We start from the raw sequence: 23,675 nt of genomic DNA on the forward strand, positions 1-23,675 counted from the left end.
TATGTGATTTAAAATAAATCTAGATTTAGAGGCAGGAAAAACAATACTTTGTCTGCATTGTTACTGAATTCATGACCATTCATTGTTATTATTAGCCTGGTTCCCTGGTGGAGTCGTTGAGTCAGCAGGTGACGTGCTAAGTCAGAAGTCAGATTCAATGGTTGAATGGATCAACCTTCTAGGCCAAACTAGTCATATAGCTGCTTCAATTTCTTTTTGATAAAAAAAATAACACACCTTACACGTTACATTCAGCCTTCCCTATTTTTTTTTGATCAAATCTCATTTTCATGATCTGGTTTTTGTCTTACTTTCCTCTCGTCCTATGGCTTCAATTCGTTTTTTCCTGCTGTATCAAACCCCACTCTAGTTTCTAAGAGCCGTGGTATGCTTAGGAGAAGGTAACGTCCGTCTTATTTCTGTAAACAATACTATGTTTTTGCCTCTTCATTAAGGTAACTTGAGACTACATAGTAATATTTAAACACTCGCGTATATGTTTCCAATCCCCCCGGATATAGCGCTGTTATAAATTTATAACCAAGAGAGAGTAATGAAAAGAACATTGGACATCCTATGCACCATAGTAAAGAAGAGGATGACAAAAAAATAAAAATAAAATAGAAACGTCAAATTTGTGTTTAGTTTATGTCAAGTTTCTAAAAGGAAACCGTAACGTAACATACTAAACAATTAGTTTACTCAATAGATTTATCTGGATTAAAATCCATCTAATAAAACGTTTCAAGTAAAATTCAGCTATTAAGTAAATAAAGTTACAGATTCTGTTTATACATATAGATCCCTCACGAATAAATAGTTGGTGAAACCAATTTTAAAAAAGAAAACAAAAAGTAGAAAGTTTCTGAAATTTAAAAGATCTGAAAACACGGTAAAATTAAAGAGCAGAGCAGAAAGCAGAAAAAAAAGAAAAAAAAAAGAAAGAAAAGAGAGTACAACATATGTTATTTACAACATGAACATGTGACGTGATAGTATACAGAAGCATAAGCATACTACGTAACAGAGTCTGGAGTCCATCGACATGTGATGCGTTGAGTTCAGAGAAAAAGGAGCTTAAGATTTACAAGAGACAGAAAAGCGATCCATGCCAAAGAAGGCTTGACGAGATCAGCGGCGATGGGATTGACGGGGCGAAACGCACGGAAGCAGGCGAGCTGGGTGAGAAGCAAGGCTAAAGAGAGGATGAAGCCGAGACGTGTGGCCCCAGCGGCGAAGACAAGAGGATCCCACAGTACTGCGAGAAGGAGGTGAGTGAAGTAAAGAAAGAGAGCCGTGGGGTTCCTGTGAAAGCCTCCGTCGGCCCAGACCATCCAGGCGGCGAGGCCCATCAAGAAGCTTGAAGCCGGACACGTCAAGTGTAGGGCCCATGAGGGTGGGAACCAGAAGGGCCTTGCCGTTGCCGTAGTAAGAGCATGATTGGAAGCTATGGAAGCTGATAAAGCGGAAAGCGAGAGAGGGAGGGAAAGAGCTATGGCCAGTGACTTGAGGCCGCGTTTCGCCATCACCGTTCGTTTGCCTCCTCCGCTGCTCTTCCTCGTGGCGGCCGGAGAGGTGTCTGCATCGCGTGTGAGTCGGTGTTTGAGGTCGTTGGAAGCCATGGAAAGAGAAGCGAGTGGGGAAGTGAAGGGTGGCATTTTTGGTTTTAAAGGAGATTGCGTGGACACGTGTGCATGAGACATGTACAGTGACAGAGGAAGACGTAGATAGGAATGTTGTGGAAGCAGCTCCAAACTGCACGTGGATATATGCCATTTCGTTCTTTTTCGGCTTTCCCTATCCACATACACCATAGGATTAGGAACTCATGACCTCACCCCACCCCACACCACACCGACACCTGTTCTCTTCTCTTTACTTCATTCGCCTTGCCTTTGCCGACATACTATTATAAAACTAAACAAACTCTCAGGAATTTAATGAATCCAAACACTTAATGTTACTGCCGTTAATTCAATCATTGCTATAGTCTACCAATTCAATACTGTAATAGTACAAGGTAAAACGAACCATAATGCTGATGATGAGGTATAACATATACGTAGAATGAGTTCAAATCCTCTCTTAACTCAATATTGAAAGAATATATTTGTCCTTCATTCTTGAAAAGTGAGTAATTTAAAGATAATCAAGAGGATAAAAACATCTAAAGAAAAATGTGTATATGAAAAATTGTATTGTCTTTATAAATTATTATAAATTTTTAAAAAATATTAACCATAAAAATTATTTTAATTGTGAGAGTTTATATACGAGAGGACAAAGTTTGTGATTTATTTTTGTAAATTGAGCGATAAAACTCTATGAAAATAAATTTGATAAGATTGTGTAGTTTTGGTATGTAAAAGTTCAATTAAAACTAATAACTATTTTTAAGAATTGTTCTTTATTAACCGTTTGTACTTTGTACCAACAGTGTATAATTTATATTATTTTTTATTCTGTGAAATTTCTAAAATTCATTTTTAATCCTCTAATTTTTTTTGTTTTATTTTAATTCCTTTAATTTAAAAATGTGCTAGTTTTAGTTTTTAAAGAGATTTAAATAGTGCTTTATAACTGTTTTTAAGCACTATTTAAACTAAATGTGATGTATTTTCAAATTAAAAATATAAAAATAAAATAATTTTGCTTACAGAAAGTAAAACTGAATTTAATTTTTTTAGAGAGAATGAAAACATGTTTTTTTTTCTTGCAATAAAAGGAAGAGTGTAGTCGTTGGGTGAAATGGCCCACGGGATTAAGCCCAGAAACGAAAACTAAAAGAGAGAAAAGCTTCTTATTCATGTTTGAATGAATCCAAATCCAAGTGAGGGTGTTGATCGATGAAATGGAAATTGGAGGCAGAAAGTTGAAAAGCAGAGAAACGATGGCCGTCAAATCGGTGACGCAGTCGTCACCTCCTCCGAGATCAAGAGGAAGAACCTCTCTACTCCAAAACCCCAAAACACCCTTCGCATTCGCTCTTCTCTTCGCCGACGCACTCCTCGTCTTCCTCATAATCGCATTCGTCCCCTGTAAGTTTCAATTCCACATCTTCTCCTTCAATTTCAATTCAATGCAGAAGCTGGAACTGAGCGTTTAACAATTTCAGATACGAAGATAGATTGGGACGCTTACATGTCACAGGTTACCGGGTTTCTCGAAGGAGAGAGAGATTACCGCAACCTTAAGGGAGACACTGGTCCTCTTGTTTACCCTGCAGGTTTTCTATACATTTACTCTGCATTTCAGTATCTCACTGGAGGACAAGTTTACCCTGCCCAGGTCACGCATTCTACTAATCTTTTACTCAATTTTTAACAAATCAAATCATTCATGCTTAAGTTATGCGTTCTTCTTTTCTTATTGCAGATTTTGTTCGGAGTGTTGTATATCATTAACCTAGCTATCGTTCTCGCCATCTATGTCAAGACCGATGTGGTAAGGGCATGTTTGGATAAACTCTTTTAGAAGCACTTTTTTTTTAGAGAAAAATGAGAATTAAAATGAAATGAGCTTCTCTAATTCACTTATGCATGAGTTAATCTAGGAGCTTTCCCGTTACCTTCTCTGAAATTTTAGTCTTATTTTTTTCTTCTTAGAAGTGTTTCCGAAAAAGTTTATGTAAACAGACTTTAATACAATCATTCTCCATCATAGCAATGATTCAAGTAAATTTGTTCTCATTGTTTTTTGAAAACTGGAATGTTTGACAGGTTCCGTGGTGGGCACTCTGCTTGCTTTCTCTGTCGAAAAGAGTGCATTCCATCTTCGTGCTTCGTCTATTCAATGATTGTGTGGCGATGACACTTCTTCATGCTGCATTGCTCTTGCTCGTGCACCGAAGGTGGAATCTTGGGTTGATTTTGTTTAGGTAAATGCTCGCTTCCTAAACTTGTTTTTTTTTGTAAGGATGATTGGATGACATGTTTACGTGGCTTCTCGTGATTGAATTTTTAGTGGAGCTGTTTCGGTGAAGATGAATGTGCTTCTTTATGCTCCACCTTTACTGCTCCTCATGCTCAAGGTACACACATACATACATGCAATGTTTACAGTTATCTTGTGGTGCATTTTTTGTCTCATTACATGATGATAGCCTGCTTTTCTTCACATACATGCAGGCTATGGATATCAGTGGTGTGTTATTGGCATTAGCTGGTGCAGCACTGGTTCAGGTCTTTTACCTTTCATTTTCTCTGTATATTTGTGATTCTATAATTGCATGCGGCTGTTATTTTCATCATACAAAATGCTTTTAATAGTAGATACCTGATGGTTGGGTGTTATTTTTCCTTAAATAATCTTTCCATATTGTCAGGTGAGTTTCTTCTTGAGCTTCAAGAATGATTGGTGCTCTATAGTGAGCAATGTCCAATTTTGGTAACATTAGTTAACTCCTACATGGTTAACTACCTATACAGATATTATTGGGGCTTCCTTTCCTGGTTTCGTATCCAATTGCATACATATCAGGTGCCTTCAATCTTGGCCGTGTCTTCATCCATTTCTGGTAATTGAGATGCAAACTGTTTCATTTAATTCAAACATCAAATGATTTAGAGTAGGATCTTGAGGTTGGTGTACTGAGTTTGTGTTACCCTTAAATTTGAGGGTTTAAGTGTACTTTTTTTACTAGGTTCAGTTAGGTGTTCCTGATGCATTATTTCAATTGTGTTATCAGGTCTGTTAACTTCAAATTCATCCCTGAACCAGTATTTGTGTCCAAGGGATTTGCAATCTTTTTGTTGGCTGCCCACCTGCTATCACTTGCTGCATTTGCGCATTATAGTTGGTGCAAGTAGGTATAAGAGGTTTATTATATTTTATTTTATTATTATTTTCTAATAAAAAATGGTAGGAACCCCCTTCAACTATAAGTCAATTGCTGAAAAGCCCTCCTTTGTTTAAAACTCAGCAAGACTTCTTGAACTTACCAAACTGTACATATTGACTCCCTACAGGGGCTTTCTGCACATGTATGAGGGGTTAAATTTGCAGTTTAACTCTAGCCTGCACAATTTATTAAAGTTAGGGAGGTGAATTGCTGAGTTTTGGGGGTTTTCTGATATTAACCTATAGCAGGAGGGTTTATATGTATATTAGATAAGGAAACCTTAATTTATCTGGTCAACTTATATATTTGACAGTTCCTTATCTTCTGTTTTGACTCAATAAATAATGAGAACCACTGATGCTTTTATAGTACCAAATGCTGGGCAGTGAGCATAAACTAAGTGTTGTAGAGGTGAAAATGTTGTGATGGTTATTATACATGTTAGAAATTTAGAATAGATAAGATGAATGAATGCATTAGAGAGAAAGTAGTAGAGGCACTTATTTGGGAAAAGATGGTAAAATTGCATCTATGATGGGTTGGCCATGTTGGAAGAAGACCAATAGAAGCTCAAATGACTAGAGTTGATTAGATAGAGGATAGCCTAATAGTTGAAGGCAGAAGAAGACCAGGAAAGATCCTTAGTGAAACCCATAAAGACCCTGTTTGGATAAACTTCTCCATTAAGTTAAAATGGAGCATCTCCCTTAAGTTAAAATTAACTTATGTTTCTTACTTTTCGAAGAAGATAGACGAGAGAACTTATGTGAAAGTATAAGTTGATTTTAACTTATGGAAGAAGCTCAATTCATTTTGTTTTTCTTATTTTTTTCTCCTGCAAGTACTTATGGCATAGCCTAAAAAAGATTTGGATCTAGATGGCTTCTCCAAAGATCTACTTTTTGACATTACACAATGGCATTGTTTGATATATATATATATATATATATATATATATATATATATACAGTTAGTCCCAAGTAGGGGGAAATGGCTTTTGACTTTGATGGTGGTGGTGATGGTGTGACTAATATTTTAATATTGGCCATGCCATGGACCTGCCTCCCAAAAGTTTCTATCATAATTTGGATATATAGGATTTCTGATGTATATATAATTGAAATATTCATGCAGCTGGGTTATATATATGTTCACTTATTTATTTGCTTACAGACATGAAGGAGGGCTATGCAACTTTCTGCATTCTAGATATGTCTTTATGAGACTGAGGTTTGCGCTTTTCTTCTCTTCCACTTTTTCTAAGAAGGTTGGCAAGAGCAGTTCATCATCCCTCAAGGTCCTTACTAAAGAACGTAAGGAATCAGTCTTATAGGATTTAAGAAGATAACATTACTTGCAATTTTTATGATAGGTGATGCTAAGTTTTGAATTTTGCTCAGATATTGTGACAACTATGTTTGTCGGGAACTTCATTGGCATTGTATGTGCTCGGTCATTGCATTACCAGTTCTATTCATGGTGAGTCTGCTGGGAATATTTTTCTGTTAATGATACAACCACTAGCTTGCTGCTTAGTTTATTTTTACTCATCAAAATGATGTATAAAAGGGGGAAAAAAAACCTTGTAACAGAATCAGGTTATATACATTCTATTAAGATGATGGGAAATGCACCTATGACCAATGTGTTCTATTTCTAATACAGTGAGTCATTCTTCATAGAATTATTTTTCCACTTATTGCCATGTACGAGATGATTGTATATTGGCCAGCTTTTCCTCCGAGTTTTCATCTTTGCTGATATTTCAATTGGTGTTGTCCTTCTTGTATATGTGTTATGGGTAAACCAACTTTTCCCATTGATGGCCAATTACTAATTCTCTTATACAATAGATCATATTTTCTCATAAAGTATTTTCGTTGTTTTTGTTGAACCTTGAACAAATTATGGTAGACAGATATTATACACACAAAACATTTGTTCGCTTTTGTGGTTGAGTAATGCTAAATCCTCCCATAAATCTATATGGAAAAGTAGATGTATTCAATATTTTCCACGCAAAGGAAGTAGGAAGATTAGTAGGAGGATGTTGTAGGACGATTTAGTATTATTCCGTGGTTTTTTATTCTAAAAATACAGTGTGCTAACTCTTGTAATTTGGCTTATGATACAGGTACTTCTATAGCTTACCTTACTTGTTGTGGAGAACGCATTACCCAACATTGCTGCGGTAGGTTAACCCACATCCAAGTTGTTTATTTTTTTTAACGAATTTATTTTGTATTGAATTCATAAGTAATTTATTTCTCTACGCGCTCAAGCAGTTTGATTTTGTTCGTGGGAGTGGAGCTGTGCTGGAATATCTATCCTTCTAACAGCCTTTCTTCTGCGCTACTTCTCTGCCTTCACTTAATTATTCTATGGGGTTTGTGGTCTGCTCCGACAGAGTATCCTTATGCAGAAAGTAAACCATCCTCTCACAAAAACAAATAGAAATTCCCAAAGGTTTTCCCCCTATTTTGTGGAGGAAAAAAATATGACCTGGACAAATGATATTTTCCTTATCAGTTATCACCCCTTCCCCGTTGATGTAGATGTATGTGGCGTATCTTGGTGCAAGCCTAAGGATAACTAACTTACGTAAAACAGAATGTAGGAGCGACAATTCTTTAGATATCGGTGTCAACATTTTGTAAATTTTGCATTTAGTAATTAAATGATGAGTGTGTCAAAGGGAATTATTGGCATTTAATAGCATAAAGGAATTGATATTTAGAAAGAAAATATGTTGATATTTGATAACTAAAATGAGGAAATGAGAATTTTTCTTTGTCGAATAAGTTGCCAGACGAATATCACTAAATTTGTTGGTATCCTGCAATTTATTGTTATTGGTTTCTTTTGTGTTTTAATTTTAATGTGAGTAGTATGGTTATTTCAAAAGTGGGGAATGACTTGCCCATGCATCTATTGTTTTTTTTTCCTCCTTTAAGTTATGCATTTGATATGTGACGATTTCCCGTCCTTTTATAATGTTAAAATTATCAATAATGGAGTGAAATGGCATAAACTCTTCAAATATGATCCCGTGCGTGCAAATTATTTAAATAGAATCGAATAACGCTGAAAGACTCTTCAACTTTTCCTTTTTTAAAATGAGAAAAAAATAATTGGTTCATTAATAAGGAGTGTGTTTTGCCAAATACGGGTAAGCTCTTGAAGGCTTGACAGACATCAAATAAAAATTGACATCTTTTGTCGGTTGAGTTTTTATTTTATTTATTTTTTTTATTTGTAAAGGTTAAAATTCAATTTCTTATCACTTGATTAAGTGATATGAATTTTTTGTTATTTGTATTTTTTAAAATTAATTAAAAAAATGAGGAAATGACTCATTAGTATAATATATAGATAACCAATCTTATGTTTTTTTAATTATAAAAAAATGTGTATGAGCTAATATTTTTTATCCATTAATATAAAATTAAAATAAAAGAATAGAATAGTAAATTAAAATAAAAAGCAAGGCTAAACTGTTTAGGGTAAAATTTAATAAGCATTGGCCCTGAAGTGAGTGAGAAATTAATTTTAACGCACTGTCAATATAAAGATTTTACAGTCTAAACAGAAATTATTTCAGGTATAATTTTAAAAATAATTGGTATTATAAAAGTCAAATAAAATTCATAATGTGTAATTAGAACATTTACTATGTCAAAATATTCTAATTAAATTTAATTAAAAATTATGTCGGCATTTTTTTACTTCTTTCTTATTAAAGTGTGCGTGGAGAGGAAAAATGGTAGTGTTTGGTGTGTTTTATGTAAATATGTAATTGCGTGAGTCGTAGAGTGAAGAATATACTTATACTTGCTGGGTAAGATTAAATGGACCCTAGTGGAAGTGTGAGTACCCCCTTGACCCTTGTTTGTTCGTTGTTTAGGCTTGGAAATTGATTGGATTTGCAGGTGCAGCATCATGGTTAGGCTCTCTCTTTCTATTATTGTTCCTATTCGTTGCCTGGCTTTATTCTGTGCGTGTTCATATACGATTATCAATTTTAATATTTAATCGCTTAGGATTTTCAAAATCCAATTCCAAAACCGGCTCATTAATGTAGAGTACCAGTAACCAATTCAGTTTCCTTTTTGAGTTTGTATGGCTTAATTAGGGATCTTCTGTGGTATTAATATATTGGAGCTTATTGCATTGGATGGTTAATTGTCATTTCTATTTTATCTCACTTGTTAAGCTTTGGTTCCCCTTTCCTTTTGATGACAGGACGGACATGATTCAGAAGACCCAAAGCAAAACACGGCTGATATGACAGCTTTTGTAAGTTTTTAAGCATCTTGAAAAGTTAATCGTTCTGATCCACGATTTTCATTTGCATGTGTTTATGTGAATGTAAATAATGCTAGTAACTGGTTGTCCTCACGATGAAAGTGGGAATAGTATGCAAATTGGTGTCGTACCGATTGTAACATCTAATAGATTTTAGACTACTGGTGTAATGTTTTGAGCCATTTCTGTTGAGTGTTGTCCCAAATTCCATAACGAGAGTGCGAATATGCAAATTCATCTATATGTTGTTTACATTAGGGATAGGTTCCAGTTAGATGCTTTAATCTATGCTCTTGTTTGTCAAGTTTTGACCTTTGTCTGTCCTCTTTCTCTCTCTTCAGGTGCAAAATCTTCTTCAGCAGATGGTGAGTTGAATACTCAACTACGCATGTAGTCCTGTATCGCTGATTTTCAGTATATATTACACTGCTGCTAACAAGAATTTTGTTTCCAGCAAACTAGGTTCCAGACAATGTCCGACTCCATCATTTCAAAGAATATCCTTTTTGACACTGTTCAAGTTGATAGATGACAGGAGATCTTAGGTGGTTTTCTTGTTGCTAACTTACTTTCGATAATAACAATCTTGCAAGGAATGCCTTTGGAGATTTGGTTAAGTAGGGAGTTTCAAAGTTTGGTTATGTCATGTTTAAATCCTTGAATTGTTTGTTTTGAATTGCTCCTTGTAATTCACGGGCCACTCCATTATACTATAAAATGGGAATCAAAATTCAAATCCATAATATGAATATGATTGCATATTTACACACAGATGGTAAATTATTTCTGCACACAGTTGCATCTTGATCCTTTTCTTTATAAACTCAAGACATCAACCTGTGCAAAGTGTGCAAAATTTGTGACTTTTGACTTTGTGCTATTTATGTACTACGAGTGTGATTGAGTGGTGTCATCTATGCTGGCTAAGCCAGGATGGGCTATGATACCAATGCTATTGCATGATTGCTGCTGATTTGCTTATTATTCAAATTGCTTAAGTAATGTTTTTCTTGACGTCAATGCACTTGATGAGATGGGAAACCGTATAGAGGAGTTGGAGCAAAACATCAACGATCTAAGAGCAGAGATGGGAGTGGAGAGCACTCCATCACTGTCCCCTGCTAAGCCAAAGGAAGAAGAGTCGAAGAAAGAAGAGGGTTCTGCTTGAGTAACATTTCCTGTTCAACTGCCGTGTTTTCAATGGGTCTCGTGATACATTCCGGATTTTGTTACTGTGTATCTAGTGGACTTTCTCTTTGGTAGCTAAAACTCACAGTTCAAACTAAGTAAAAATCACAGTACTGTTGATTAATTGTGTGAGTGTGTGTGTGTGTGTGTGTGTTTTTTTTTCTTCCAATTTGAGATGAGCTAGACTGGGTGCTATTTGTGGATGATATTTCTATTTTCGATATTTTAATATTTAAATTTCGATTACTTCATTTCCCTCCTCCCCTCTTCTTTTTGCATGTTTTGGGTTGTCTCTGTTCATTAGTTTTGGATTGCACAACCTCCAAAATTTCATAAAGACAAGAACCAGGGCAGTTTTTAAACAAAACAGATTTTGTGCACTTCATTTCAATATAATGAACAACTGTTACTCGAAAATATTTCCCTGGAAAAACAATAGGTAAATGTTGTGTGCCTTTTAATTTCACGTCTACCACCTAACTTTTTCATCCCTCTTTGGACATCTTACGCAGCAGCTCTATTCTATTATATATAGCTGTAATAGTGCTCTAACAAGTTTTACTCATCCCCGTAGGAGGACCAAACACGGTGCCCGAAAGAAAAATAGTCTAGCCTAAAACTTATTATTACTGTTGTTGTTTTCAGATCAAAATAAAAGCCTAAAAGTAAAATAGATACATTTAAGAATTTAATTATGATAATATTTTATTTTGTACTGTTATTTAATCAATTTGTCATGAGTGAATGGTAGGTGTTGACTTTTGTAATTGCTATTAAAATTACATTTATGGTGATTTCTAATTAATAGTAAAAAAAATTATATTAACAATGCATAAAAGATATGTTATTTTAATCTTGTTTATTTCTAGATTCTTGAAAGAAGAGATGCACAAGATATATCATATCTTTACTACTATTCTTCGCACATGAGCTTCAATAAGTAACTATTAAAGCATGTAGAGTCCGAGATAATCGGTTCAGTGTAAAAAAGTTCATATGGATTGACTTAACATGAACAATTCATTTGGTTTTACTACTGTTTACTTACAGTTCCCAATAGCTGCCTAGCTGTTTATGTGCATTAAAAAAGATTTTGAGATTTGCAAATCCGTATTGAAAACTCAACACCATCTGAATTGACGAGTTTTTTAATCGGTTAAACTCCTTATAAAATTGTTTAGTTATGAATGCAAACATTGTATGTAAACATCATGTTTCTAGCATTCTTTTTTCCCCGTAATCAGAAACTCGTGTTTAAGGTGAAATAAGCAAATGAAAGTGCACAAACATTTTTTGTATAGCACACCAGTTAAGATTAATTTACATAAAATTACAAAAGCAAAGGAAAACAACATTTAAGGTAAAACATAACAAGGCTGAACATCATAATTCATAACTAGAAGGCATAGGTGTAATTAAAGTAAGGGTAATAATGCACATCAACAATTTTCATAACATCATTTTGAATGTCTATTTCTCTAAATCATTAATAAATGATGTAATAGAGATAGATAGACGTATAAAATGTTGCATGAATTTGTTGTAATAAGTATCATTTTCCTTAGAAAGAAAGTTGAGGTTGTTTTAAGAATTACGACAACGGGTGATGGTGGGGCAGCCACGAGTGTAAGGATTAGCTTCTGCACCTGGCTTGCAGTTGTAGTAGGAAGCACCCCTCCTTGAGCATGGCACAGTGTTACGTTGCAGCGCCTTGTAGCTTATATACTGTGAGGTTGCTAAAATGCGCCGGTGTGACTCAGAATCCATTCCAAACTCACCATCTCCTATGCACTCTTCTATGGAGCCTTCGCAAGGTGGTGCTGTTGTCTTAGGCACCCACCTTAGGCGGTGCTCACCTATTGCACCCGCTATGGTGGGAAAGAACAACATGGCCACCATGAACACGTACAAGGCCATTACAAAAGAAGCACTTGACATTGTTTTCTAGTGAAGAAGCTGCTCTTAGTTTCAACTCTTCCATTCTTTCTATTCTACCCTTTTATAGAAGCTTACTTGGACTAAACTTACTTCTAGGAGAATTTAAGTTTACTGATAAACTACAATAAAGTTGATAGATATATGAGTTTTTTTTTAAATTGAGGAGTCTTAGCATACTTTCTAACACTCACTTTTATATATATATATATATATATATATATTTATTATTAGTTGATAATTAATAAAAAGTTTTGTGAATTTTGTATCTCATTTAATGAATTTCTCTTTCGATAGAATTCAGTAAAATTTGTAATTTTCAATTAATAATAGAAAAAATATTAAAAAGAGAATGTTAAAGTGAGTGTCATTATTATTTGTCTTCTTAATTATGTTGTCACGAATTTGATTCTAAAAAAGAATTTGTTAAAAGAGATAAAATTCATTATTAAAAAAAAATAGTAAGACACAATTGGTTGAGAGATATATTTGGTGCAATTTAAAAAATAAAAAAGGATTTCAATTGTATAACAAGGGGCTGTTTTACGGAAATGACACTTTTGTTTTTCACTAGGTTAAAAATAGTTAATATCCAATTGTTTGGCTCTCTTAATGTTAGAATAATAGTGATAATGAAAATAATAATACTAACCTTCTAGTAATTTTCAAGTTCAAATGTGTTTCAATTGCTGAGAAGAAAGTTAGGTACACGATAAACAAGATGATTCAAAACCTACCAAGAAAATGATATTAAGAATGAAGGGGAATGAATGATACTAGGTTTAGATTCAAAGCACTAACTAGTTAAGTCTGAAAAGTGCAGTATTGGGCCTAAGATGTATGGATTACGCAGACGGATAAAATCAATGTTTTGTTGCGTTTAGAGCCCTTAAAAATTGATGTTGGGTTTGAAATCATGTTGGCCACGAAAGACCACTATAAGTCATTTTACCTGCCAAATTCCGTTGGCAGATTCACATTCAGGATCTGCTTCTTCTTAAAGCAAGCAATCGTGCTTATCCTAAAAGAACAACATCAATACCATATCCATAAAATGTTAAAGGCGTAATCAATTGATTTTAAATCAAACGGGTGAAACCATGGGTCAGTTTAGTGATAGGTAATAGTATGCTCTTTACTATGTATGATAATTTCCAAACACACTAACCCATATATATTGAGAGTGCATCCTTCATATTGTGAATGGCCCTTAGAGCCTGTATGTAAAATAAATCTTTTTGAGAAATATTTTTTTATTTGTTTTAAAAATTTTCTGGAAAAGTTAAAAAATATATTTTTTTAAAATAAATTAATACGAAAAATATGCATGTCAACAAGTGTCAAATCGAACAACAAAAGCTTGGTTATTCTTAAATAAGATATTGAATTTGAGTTTTATGAGCAAAGAATGTAAATCTTGAAAGAAGTTTAACCCTACCTTTAAGTAAGTTTATGACTTAGACTTGGATTACATAGGATCCAATGTAATTTTAAATATTAAAAAATTAAGACGGAAAAAAAAAAAGAGTGATTCACGTGTTTGTTGTGTTTTGTAACATTGAAAATATTCGTAATTTATAACTCAGGTGTTCTATAAATAAATAACTCGTTTTTTCCCCGTAATTTCTCTCCTGCCAGGTGGATTAAGATGAAGTAATTTATTTTACAAAAGAAAGAACATTTTTTAGAATAATATTTTATTTTTTCAAAAGTTGAATGTATTTGACTTCTAAAGATTCGCCTCAGGCAGAATCCATTACGATTGCAACAGATGTTAACTCTTGTCGCCATATCATATTATACAAACCCGCTACAATCGATGATGGGGTTTTGGACCGTTATACACAAAAAATAAAATGAAATTACATGAAATATTGAAATATATTCTCTTTGCTAAATTTTACAGCTGAATTATCCCCACAGGCCACAGTTGATAGTTTTTAATTATGTATTTGAAAGTAATATTATTAGTCCAATATATGCATAATTAACAACTTAAGCCTTGGCAGCTGACAGTGTTACTTTCAAACTGCATGATTAGTACCAAGCTCAATTCGCGGAATTAAAATCAAATTTAAGTAGGATTAATAAATTCAGATGCATTCACGTGTCAATCTTAGTCTAAATACACAACTTCGCTCAAGTACAAAATAGATTTGTCACCAAAATATTTTATCAATATTAATATTCCTTTGTAACATTTACTTTGCAATTGTCTGTAGTGATCGTGGAGGAATGGATGTACAGTGTTTAGCTCAATGGTCACGAAAAATATTGATGTGGGACATTACCAACAAAGGTGATACCAGGACTATAATGACACTTGGACAGGGGAAAAAAAAAAAATTTGCACCCTCCGAATTCTTCACAATACTTCTCATCTTTCCAGCTTGCTTAAAAATGCTTCCATTGGGGGTAGCTCCTTCACAATTTGCTGCCAGTCAGGCATACCCTGTAAGCATTAGCACTTATTAGTACATTACTGAGTATGAGATACAGTATTGCAATCACGGGAGGTAAAAGAATCGGATAGTGAATTTCTTTAATAGTTTTAAGAACTCGTCACACAAAATTTCCGTTGAATCAAACTGGTTTGTTAAAAGTTCATAGTTGAGAAGTAATATATATTAATAACCCCTTTATACAATTTCAGCTAGTCAAGTGAAAAATATCACAATTACTGATAACACAGATGTAAAATGAATTCGAAGTATACAACAGTATCTGCATGATCTTCAAGCTTTGTAAACAAGTCATCACATAAAGGCATCCAAAATGATGAATCCGTATAAAGTAGTAATCCTTTCACGTTATGCTTGCCTTAAAGACAGTATTAAGAGCAGATCCGGCTTGTAAATCAAGTCTTGTGAAGCTCATAGTTTTTTATGAGAACCAGCAAGCTAATAAATGATAATTCCATAACAATGGTAAGAAAAACAAAACAAGTTTGCTCTGAAATGGAACTTACTTTCCCTGATCTTCGAACCCGTCCATCCAAGCGCAGTAATATGTACACATCTTCACCAGGTGATACTCCTTCAGACTTCTGCTGATCTCTTATCCACCTAGTTATAAGTTAGAACGAATTAGAATACAACTATTAGCAACTCTTCTCTCTCTCTCTCCACATTTCTCTGCAATGAACTTCTTAGTTGACATCAATCCACCTTTGACTATATATGCTGATGTTAATTTCCCCCTCATTTAATGAAGAAATAGATTATAATAGTAGCCAAGACAATATACAAGAAATCAGAGCATATTACCGTTCCCATTCTGCTGGCGATACAACCTCAGCTTTGAACCTAATTTCAGATTTCAACTTTGATTTCGCAGTTATGGACTGTGCTCGCTTCTCAAAATCTTCCTAGCAATGTTTTATGGGTCAGTATCATCTCATCAAAGAAACAAAGGCTTCTAACGAAGGGTGGGATTGGTGGGATTCATGAAGGTACATTGCTATATCGAGTCTTACCCCAATAGATGGAAGAGCTTCAGCAGCCTTTGGCTGTAGACCAAAACCTTTTTTCTCAATTTTTGTTTCCCGGCCTTCTCCCCAGATAACAGGAACTAACAGAACACCACGTCTAAGGAGCTCAGTGCGAAACCTCTCTGCTCTTTGAATAGCTGAAGACACTGTTTCCTTTTTTCCTGCTATTATAACCTAAAAACAAAGATTCGGTTAAAGCATTAAACATTCGTGTTGAAAAGGAAAAGAACAAAAGGGAATAAATAAGAGAAAACAGTAGAGGTTGCTACAAGAAAGAACAAATAGTCATCACTTGATACTCATATTAGTTTGTCACTAAATAATACTCTCTTCAGTCCTTTATATAAGAAATAAATGATTCATGAAAACCAACAAAACTGGTTAAAATAGTTAATTTTAATTAATAATGTCATAAATTTAATTTTTATTCCAAAAATATCCTTCCACTTAAATGGTTTAAAATGGTAAAATTTAATGACATTACACCTAATTCAAGGGATAATTTTTCTCACCAATGAATTTGACTTGTATTGTTAATAGACCAATAATTGCATCCATTTGCATGAGAAATGAGTAGGAGTCTCATTAATGATTTCACAACAAATGAAAAGTATAAAAGGAAATTGGTGTCAAAAAGAAAGTATAAAAAGGAAATTAGCAATTAATACTTCTTTAAGTGAGTCTATGTTTCAAATAATTAGGACAAAAAAAGAGTAGCTATTTGTTTCATATATAAAGGATCCAAGAGAGTAATAATTAGTACAGGACAGAATTAGGGAGAGGAGATATTAATACAGTAACTATTTGTATCTATGTATGTATATATAATATATAAACATTTAAAAAATTTGTTAGTCGAAAACCTAATGTAGGGAAAATATTCTAGGTATTGTAAGAACCCCTTCCCCCATAAAGTAAACAATATATAAATAGTAAAGCAAAAAAAAAGTCCAATATAATGTGGTAGAGAGAGACAGGGAACGAGCAGAGGTAAAAGGAACAAAGATACTGACTGGTCGAACTGTATCCCGTAGCTGCACAAGTTCAACTACACGATTAGTTGAAAGGCGCAAAGGCAACCTTGATAGTGTCTCATCTCGAGATATTTGTGCAAGTTGTTCCTCCTCTTTTTTATTGTCCCAAAAGAATAATGCCACAAGAACGACAATACCTGCACATTGCTGATTCCGGTGCTTAGTCATTTAATGAAGCAATGTAAAAGGTATTTTCTCAGGTATTACACCCTCAAATTATCTTGAAAGAAAACAAATACACACAAGCACACAAAGAGACAAATACACAGAGAGTGTAGCACACTAAATTAATAACTATAAATTGATCCTGAATTGTTTCTTCAGGAAGTTAAATAGATCATTATTCACCTCCAATATTAATGGCAGCATTCCCAGCAGTTGCTAAGAGATCAGGAGCACCATCACCACCATTAATAGCACGAATGAGCCTCGGCACAGTAAAAAACAATGATATTCCTGCAGCTGCTGTCAGTGCCACATAAAAGAATCTCCTAACCCCACGGAATGGTGCTTGAACTTCGCTAATAAGTTTTAGATCTCGCCGAAAACTGTAGCCAATATCTTCCCCACCCAGCCTAGCCTGGTTACATATCAGAACAGTAATAAGAATCAATGTTAAAAACATCATATATTTAACATTCAAGTGTTATTCCTCTCAATGATATTGCAGGCTGTCTCAACAATAGCTATGGGGGCAGGGGGAGGAAACATCAGAGTCAAAGACTTATTTGATCATTGATTTAGAGAATATAATAATCTTCAGAGACACTAATGTTCAAGATACATATTAAGTCATTTTGAACCTTCATTTAACATAAACTTTTAGTAAAGTCAGTCATTGACAGCTATAATAAAGCACACAAAGATCAGCCAACTTAGCATTACAAAATGCTTGAGAACTGATTAGAAAACCTCTTCTTGTAGTTCTTTGAATTCAGGTAGAGCTCTGAAGGAGGCCAAGTCGGGATCATTGAGGATTGTACCAAATTTTAGATTGTATTCCCTCAAAGCAGTGCGGAGACAATCAGCTGCTTTCTTTCCTTCTCCCCTTCGTGAAAATAATGATCGAATAACATCCATATTAGAATGTAAAGATAAAAATAGAGGTATTAGCTAACCAGTACCCTGTATAAATCATTTTTTTTTTCATATGTCTTGTTATATCTAGAAAATGCAAGAAACCAAAGAAATTTAACAAATTTAAGACACCTACACGCTTAGTCATTTGGTTGCTAAAAGCCTAGGAACTACCCAGGATTAAGAATTAAAACTCATCAAGGACATATAGTGATGGCAAGTAGATACTGCCTTATAATTTCACAATATACAAGTCCCATGACTCAAGTAGTATGTTCTATTGACTAAACACCATACCCGCGGACATAATCTTTACTAATAAACTATAGGCCAAAATTTGCAGACTTATCTGGGGACAGTTTCAGGAAATTATTTATTACCAATGACAATAATAATTACCGACAGAAAATTATTTAATTCATACTCATCCATTGTGAAAAGATATTATACCTGTATGCATGGCAGCAAGCTTTGTTGTAGAACGCAGCTTGGGCCTCCACAGGATTAGGGTTCAAGGAAAGTGCGGTATCAAACTGGGTCAAAGCATCTTTAACCTGCAAAATCCATTAAGAAAAAAAGGAACTTTTAATGCCCCACTTAAACTACATGGTTGGTTCTACCATATAGGGAAATAGAAGAATGAGGAGAGTTGAAGATAATAATACCCGTCCTTTGGAGAAGAGCTCAAGACCCAAATTTACGCAAGATTCAGCAGTTTGAGTATCAGCTTCTGGGGTCTGTGATGAAGAGCATGAAATCACAGAATATTTAACCCTTTTCTGTGAGCGTAGAAGAATTGCACAGTGAGGGGGAATGCATGGCCTTGTTATGTTCCTCCAATTTAAGTCTGTGAAGCACAGGAATTGCTGCACTGCCACCACAGCCATGGCCAAGTTTCGTATCTCCATTTCTTTAAGTGTTACTGCTATTAACGTGTTATCCAAACAAGCCACAATCTGAACCTTCGGCTTTTGCCAATTGCGGAAACGGACGGTGAGGATCTTAAGGTACAGAGCTCCCTGACTTTCATTTCAACGACGTCGCTTCTTTCCATGGTACACACTATCTTATTTTAAGCTCCCCTTTTTTTTAGAAAAGTATTTATTGAAATTTTAGAGATGTTTAGATAATCTTTTCAAAAAATTAGAAGCAGCAAAAACAGCAAAAGAAAAATGTCATCTTTGAGTTATTACTTAAAAAAAAGTTGCTAGAGAAAGATTTTTTTTTTTTTAAATTGTTTTTGTAATAATAGCTAAACATAAATCGATTTTTATTCATACAAGAATATGTTAAAAATAAATCACTTGCTTTAAAGTTAATTCTTATAAACTAAAGTAACGGAGCCTTTATTAAGTTGCTCTGATCCCAAGGTTAAAAGAATACCTTATGGTCTTAAGATATACTTACTTTTTAGATAACGAAAACAGTACATACACTTGTTCATATGGCATCTAAAACAAATTAACCGAGGCACTGTTATGACAAGAAGATAGCGTTATGGTACAATTGCTATTGCTTGATGACATTTTAACACTAGTTCTACTTGTGGATAATTAAGGTATATTTCATAAAATCTACGCGTGTTACTGGTTCCCAGATTTAGATAACACGTCACTTTCTTAAAGACAGACCAATCTTCATCGGCCAATGATCATCTGAGACATTGGATTTTGTAAATCCGGAGGCTTCAAGAGTGCCCCACATTTTGTGCAGTCATACGCTTATTTCATAGTGTGATATAATTGTATCTCCCCATGCGTGTGGCAAAATTTTCAAAAGAAGCGACAGATTGTGAAAGCACCGGAACAGCATTTTTTTGGCTACGGAGCTCAGTTCATGGGAATGCAAACTTGAATTTGAATAACATGTCAAAGAATAAGATCATTATGGTGTATTGTATCTATACCAGTAAAAGATGGAAAAGGGAGGGCTTTGTAAATTTGAGGTGGTGTAAAAATTACGGAATGATAGGAGATTAGCTAGAGATGGCAAGAGCTTAAATTCTTTCAACCATCAATCTCTGGATGAAAAAAAATACATAATTATCTCCTTAAAAATAGTGAATCAAATTTTTTGACAAAAATTAATCATAAAAAAATTAACACGTACTTCATACTAATGACATGCCAATTCTACTTTCCTAGCAAGTAACAAGCCATTGCCCTTGATTAATAATCTGCATGAGCTTACATGAATAAATAAAAATAAAATAAAATCTGCAAGAATTCCTTTTGGGAGAACAAGATCAATAACATAATCATGAAGTTTCTTGTTTGAATAGAATTATAATCGTGATACGTAATTGCAGTGATTTTTCCCTCACGAAGCTTAAATTTTTGTATGAGGATCCGCCAATGACAAGAGGCATTACATGTTTTTTCGACATTTCTATTTCGACACAGTGTACATATTACTAACAACCTGAAAGTTGCAACAAGTAATTTTCTTGGTACTTTTTATTTGATTGATATTCAACCTCACCAATCATACAACATCGACTATCCTTTTCTTTTGGGGAGGGGAAAGCGGGGAAGACAATTTTGGACTTTTACTCAAGATGCTTAAGGGGGATCTAAGCAACAAGACTATTAATTGGTCGAACCAATTTTACATACTTATCTATTTTGATAACCGATCCTTGCGATTTCATAAAATACATTCATCGACCTTAGCAGAAGCCAAATTGAAGATAAAACCAATTCTCCAAAAAATTTCACCTAGAAGTAAGTACCTTTCTTTATTCAAATTAAAGGAAGATCAGTTATTTTGCTCAATGTGGCGCTTGGCTCCATCCAAAGTATTCTTCAGCAACATTGTGACTGTCATTGGACCTACTCCACCTGGAACAGGAGTAATCCAACCAGCAACTTTAGATGCTTCCTGAAAATCTACATCTCCAACAAGCCTGTAACCAGACTTCCTTGTTGGGTCATCAACAGCATTAGTGCCAACATCAATGACAGCAGCTCCAGGTTTGATCCAACTGCCCTTGATCTGAAAAGGTAAAGAATTTGACTTGAAGGGATAAAATACAAGGCCCTGAACCACTAAATTTTTAAAAACTTTATGGTTCATTTTGTGCAGCCACTGATTATACCAGTGTCGTGATAGGAAGATCAACTTAAGTTTAAAAAATGACATTGAATAGCACCAGTTATCAGTTGCATTTGAGAGCTATTGCACATCTAACATATTTGCACAAGTACCAGGGACGGGGGGTTGCATGGGAGAAACTTACAGTAAGCTGCTTAATGCATTTGACATATACTTAATGTTATCCATGACACTTTAGAATAAGAAACATCCAAGTCCCAAGGGATAGAATTCGAAACTCCACAAGTAATGCACAAGGACATAGAATAGAGAGGCAGATAAAAAAATATATATTTTGCTAATTACCATCATTGGCTGTCCTGCTGCTGCAATAACAATATCTGCTTCACGTACGATACTCTCTGATTGACTTGTGTGTGAATGGACAATAGTAACTGTAGCATCAGCTTTCAAAAGCAGCAATGAAGCTGGTAATCCAACTATGTTGCTTCTACCAACCACAACTGCCTTCTTTCCCTTTATACTTACACCACTTCGCTGTAATAGTTCAATACATGCCTGCACACAGATAGCAAACTTAAATGATAAGCATGTAATTGACAAACTTGATCAGCAAGAGCTATTTAAATCAAACCAAGAAAAAGCATAATTAGAACAACCTTCCCATAGGTTTAGTGAGGATCACAGAGAGTTAAGTAACTAGTATAAAAAGTTTTTTACTTTTAGTAATAATGAAGAATATATCCAACACATTTATTCTAAATGATTAATAGGGTTCAAATATTTTCTTACATACATCATTCCTGGCCGGAGTTTCTCACCTCTCAAGAACAACATAAGATAAAAAGGTTCTATCAAACACCAATGTCTCAGCTAAAGCTAACTCGCATGTAAAATTATGCTTCAGACAGAAATTTTGAAAAATAAAATTTCCCAACGCCAGTAAATTTCACACCAAATTCCAGTCAATAAAAGGAACACCTTGATGAAAAAATAAGACACTATTGACAGGTTAGTTTCTTAAAAAAAAATAATAATACAAAATAACAGTTTGAGTTGTGTTTTCCCCCCTTCTAATCTAAGTAGCCAAACTCCAAAACCGTCTTTCTTGATAAATAGCAAGGGAAAAAAAATCCTATATTATAAAGAAAGAAAATTGGCATGCAAAATTCATTCAATTGTTGACATAGTAATAGAGATTATTCCAAAATCTTTCGAATCGAAGAGCATTTGCCTTGGGGGTGCAGGGAAGGAACAGGGGGTCTCTGCCTTTCATTGCAAGCTTGCCAATGTTCAAAGGGTGAAAGCCATCTACATCCTTCTCAATGCTAATTTCAGTGAGAACCTTCTCTTCATTTATGTGCTTAGGCAACGGAAGCTGAACCAATATACCTGCAATAAGAAAGGTCCAAACAAAAAGTATAATCAACATTAAAATAGCACATACATGAAATAAAAAGCACCTGTAAAGTAATTGAGGCACAAAAACGTGAGTCTAATTCATAACTAACTAGGATGAAATCGAATGAAAGGAAATAATAAAAAAGGACCAACCATGAACATCGGGGTTAGCATTCAAGTCATGAACTTGCTTGATTACTTCATCTTGGGAAACTTGCTCGGGAAGGTCGATATCGAAGGATTTGATTCCCAATTCAGCGCAGGCTTTTCTCTTCATTCCGACATAGCTTTGTGAATCCTTTCGGTTCCCTACTATGACCACTGCTAATCCAGGAACCTGCAACATTTTCACACACTCACTCGCGGATGCTTATTATGAATTGGGAAATGGAAATTGTTGTAATGTTCCAATTTGGAAAAAGGACTCACCTTGCCGTATTTGTTAGAGAGGAGACGCACCTCTTGGGCGATTTCAGATCGGATAGTTTGTGCAACGACTTTGCCGTCGATGACGGTCGCCATTTGTGAGAGTGAGCAAGAGCTGAGACCTTCTGTAACTGTTGTCTGTTGCTACCAATCTCTTATCACTTCGGAAATGGTCTCAATATCACCAGACGCACCTCAACGACATGTCGTTTGCTCCAATGTTATAAACTTCCTCTATGCAACCACTTGTTACACTGTAGTCAATTTCAAAACAATAAAAATAAATAAATAAAATTGCATCCAAAATAGGTGGTATGGTAAAGTACGTTATTAATGTAAAATATTTAATGATTTTATTGATAATTAATCTTTATCAGTTAATTTTTTTAATTATAAAACACAAATTAATTAATTCTGTATGACAGACAATCAAGTGTTATTAATATTTTTAAAAATTCAAAAATTTAAATACATGTTATAAATAACTTAGTTAAAATTATGGACACTCAGTGTGTTTAGTTTGATAATAGAAAATCATGGTAATTATAAAACTATGAAAAATTCATAAAATAAAATAAACAACTATTTGTTATGGTGAGTTTAACTCACAAATAATCTAAAACACGCTAAGTAACTATGCACTACTTAATAATTTATCATTTGAAAGAATGTACTGTTAGTATATTTTTCTTCTGGTAATATTACAAAAGGACACCCATAAATGTGGTTTTTAATAAATTTTAATTAATAATAAAGAATGTTTAATATAATGTGCTAAAAAGTATGTTATTAATGTTTTTATTATATAAAAATTACAATTTTACTCTTCAAATCACATCATACATGAATGGGTAAAAATTAATAATCTTTTTTTTTATATATAAATTACAATAAATGTATTTAGAAATATATTTTTTAATTCTTT

At 34.2% G+C, this 23,675-nt stretch overlaps 6 protein-coding genes across 8 annotated transcripts; 2 read left to right on the forward strand and 4 right to left on the reverse strand.

Annotated features, from left to right (window-relative positions):
* Window positions 1-940: 940 nt before the first annotated feature.
* Window positions 941-1,829, reverse strand: TSPO (TSPO(outer membrane tryptophan-rich sensory protein)-like protein). Its single transcript, XM_083059074.1, has one exon. The coding sequence runs from the start codon at window positions 1,812-1,814 to the stop codon at window positions 1,062-1,064; it is 753 nt and encodes a 250-aa protein (XP_082915200.1). The 5' UTR covers window positions 1,815-1,829; the 3' UTR covers window positions 941-1,061.
* Window positions 1,830-2,741: 912 nt separating this feature from the next.
* On the forward strand, window positions 2,742-7,548 carry ALG3 (asparagine-linked glycosylation 3). The gene is made up of 12 exons (XM_020376188.3): window positions 2,742-3,038; window positions 3,116-3,288; window positions 3,376-3,444; window positions 3,720-3,877; window positions 3,964-4,030; window positions 4,128-4,181; window positions 4,428-4,516; window positions 4,688-4,804; window positions 6,014-6,153; window positions 6,241-6,319; window positions 6,975-7,031; window positions 7,126-7,548. Exons 1-12 carry the CDS (start codon window positions 2,852-2,854, stop codon window positions 7,292-7,294), a joined length of 1,359 nt encoding a protein of 452 aa, XP_020231777.1. The 5' UTR covers window positions 2,742-2,851; the 3' UTR covers window positions 7,295-7,548.
* Window positions 7,549-8,608: 1,060 nt separating this feature from the next.
* On the forward strand, window positions 8,609-10,584 carry HSBP (heat shock factor binding protein). Of its 2 annotated transcripts, none has more exons than XM_020376165.3 (5): window positions 8,609-8,782; window positions 9,083-9,136; window positions 9,487-9,510; window positions 9,600-9,642; window positions 10,171-10,584. In XM_020376165.3, exons 1-5 carry the CDS (start codon window positions 8,780-8,782, stop codon window positions 10,311-10,313), a joined length of 267 nt encoding a protein of 88 aa, XP_020231754.1. In that variant the 5' UTR covers window positions 8,609-8,779; the 3' UTR covers window positions 10,314-10,584. The 2 variants fall into 2 exon arrangements, with proteins under 2 accessions (XP_020231754.1, XP_020231753.1); XM_020376164.3 differs by having other exon boundaries at window positions 8,646-8,706.
* A 1,333-nt stretch (window positions 10,585-11,917) lies between these two features.
* LOC109812262 (rapid alkalinization factor) lies at window positions 11,918-12,271 on the reverse strand. The gene has a single exon (XM_020376186.2). It carries the CDS (start codon window positions 12,269-12,271, stop codon window positions 11,918-11,920), a length of 354 nt encoding a protein of 117 aa, XP_020231775.1.
* Window positions 12,272-14,347: 2,076 nt separating this feature from the next.
* LPA1 (tetratricopeptide repeat (TPR)-containing protein) lies at window positions 14,348-18,908 on the reverse strand. 2 transcript variants are annotated; one of them, XM_020376192.3, is made up of 9 exons: window positions 18,535-18,899; window positions 18,320-18,423; window positions 17,705-17,840; window positions 17,141-17,372; window positions 16,772-16,929; window positions 15,744-15,932; window positions 15,535-15,635; window positions 15,237-15,333; window positions 14,348-14,720 (listed from the first exon to the last, which is right to left on the reverse strand). In XM_020376192.3, exons 1-9 carry the CDS (start codon window positions 18,775-18,777, stop codon window positions 14,646-14,648), a joined length of 1,335 nt encoding a protein of 444 aa, XP_020231781.1. In that variant the 5' UTR covers window positions 18,778-18,899; the 3' UTR covers window positions 14,348-14,645. The 2 variants fall into 2 exon arrangements, 1 of the variants encoding a protein (XP_020231781.1); XR_002240915.3 differs by lacking the exon at window positions 14,348-14,720 and having other exon boundaries at window positions 15,535-15,631; window positions 18,535-18,908.
* Window positions 18,909-20,297: 1,389 nt separating this feature from the next.
* On the reverse strand, window positions 20,298-22,959 carry LOC109812268 (bifunctional protein FolD 2). Its single transcript, XM_020376193.3, has 5 exons — window positions 22,754-22,959; window positions 22,478-22,661; window positions 22,158-22,315; window positions 21,269-21,481; window positions 20,298-20,863 (listed from the first exon to the last, which is right to left on the reverse strand). Exons 1-5 carry the CDS (start codon window positions 22,844-22,846, stop codon window positions 20,627-20,629), a joined length of 885 nt encoding a protein of 294 aa, XP_020231782.1. The 5' UTR covers window positions 22,847-22,959; the 3' UTR covers window positions 20,298-20,626.
* Between the last annotated feature and the right edge of the window lie 716 nt (window positions 22,960-23,675).

Source organism: Cajanus cajan, chromosome 6, assembly GCF_000230855.2.
Source record: "Cajanus cajan strain Asha chromosome 6, NIPB_CcT2T_4, whole genome shotgun sequence".
In the NCBI taxonomy this organism is placed as follows: Eukaryota; Viridiplantae; Streptophyta; class Magnoliopsida; order Fabales; family Fabaceae; genus Cajanus; species Cajanus cajan.

Excerpts from the sequence above, each read along its gene's own strand:
- HSBP (XM_020376164.3), top strand. Across the intron at positions 9,511-9,599 it reads AAAATCTTCTTCAGCAGATG|CAAACTAGGTTCCAGACAAT; the intron begins GTGAGTTGAATA and ends TTTTGTTTCCAG. Across the intron at positions 9,643-10,170 it reads CGACTCCATCATTTCAAAGA|TTGATGAGATGGGAAACCGT; the intron begins ATATCCTTTTTG and ends ACGTCAATGCAC.
- LOC109812262 (XM_020376186.2), bottom strand. The coding sequence starts at position 12,271 with ATGTCAAGTGCTTCTTTTGTAATGGCCTTGTACGTGTTCATGGTGGCC.
- LOC109812268 (XM_020376193.3), bottom strand. The coding sequence starts at position 22,846 with ATGGCGACCGTCATCGACGGCAAAGTCGTTGCACAAACTATCCGATCT. Across the intron at positions 22,316-22,477 it reads TGCTAACCCCGATGTTCATG|GTATATTGGTTCAGCTTCCG; the intron begins GTTGGTCCTTTT and ends TTCTTATTGCAG. Across the intron at positions 20,864-21,268 it reads CAGCAGGACAGCCAATGATG|ATCAAGGGCAGTTGGATCAA; the intron begins GTAATTAGCAAA and ends TTACCTTTTCAG.
- TSPO (XM_083059074.1), bottom strand. The coding sequence starts at position 1,814 with ATGGTGTATGTGGATAGGGAAAGCCGAAAAAGAACGAAATGGCATATA.
- LPA1 (XM_020376192.3), bottom strand. The coding sequence starts at position 18,777 with ATGGAGATACGAAACTTGGCCATGGCTGTGGTGGCAGTGCAGCAATTC. Across the intron at positions 17,373-17,704 it reads TCAAAGAACTACAAGAAGAG|GCTAGGCTGGGTGGGGAAGA; the intron begins GTTTTCTAATCA and ends ATATGTAACCAG. Across the intron at positions 16,930-17,140 it reads TGCTGCCATTAATATTGGAG|GTATTGTCGTTCTTGTGGCA; the intron begins GTGAATAATGAT and ends AGCAATGTGCAG.
- ALG3 (XM_020376188.3), top strand. The coding sequence starts at position 2,852 with ATGGAAATTGGAGGCAGAAAGTTGAAAAGCAGAGAAACGATGGCCGTC. Across the intron at positions 3,445-3,719 it reads TCTATGTCAAGACCGATGTG|GTTCCGTGGTGGGCACTCTG; the intron begins GTAAGGGCATGT and ends AATGTTTGACAG. Across the intron at positions 6,154-6,240 it reads CAAGGTCCTTACTAAAGAAC|ATATTGTGACAACTATGTTT; the intron begins GTAAGGAATCAG and ends AATTTTGCTCAG.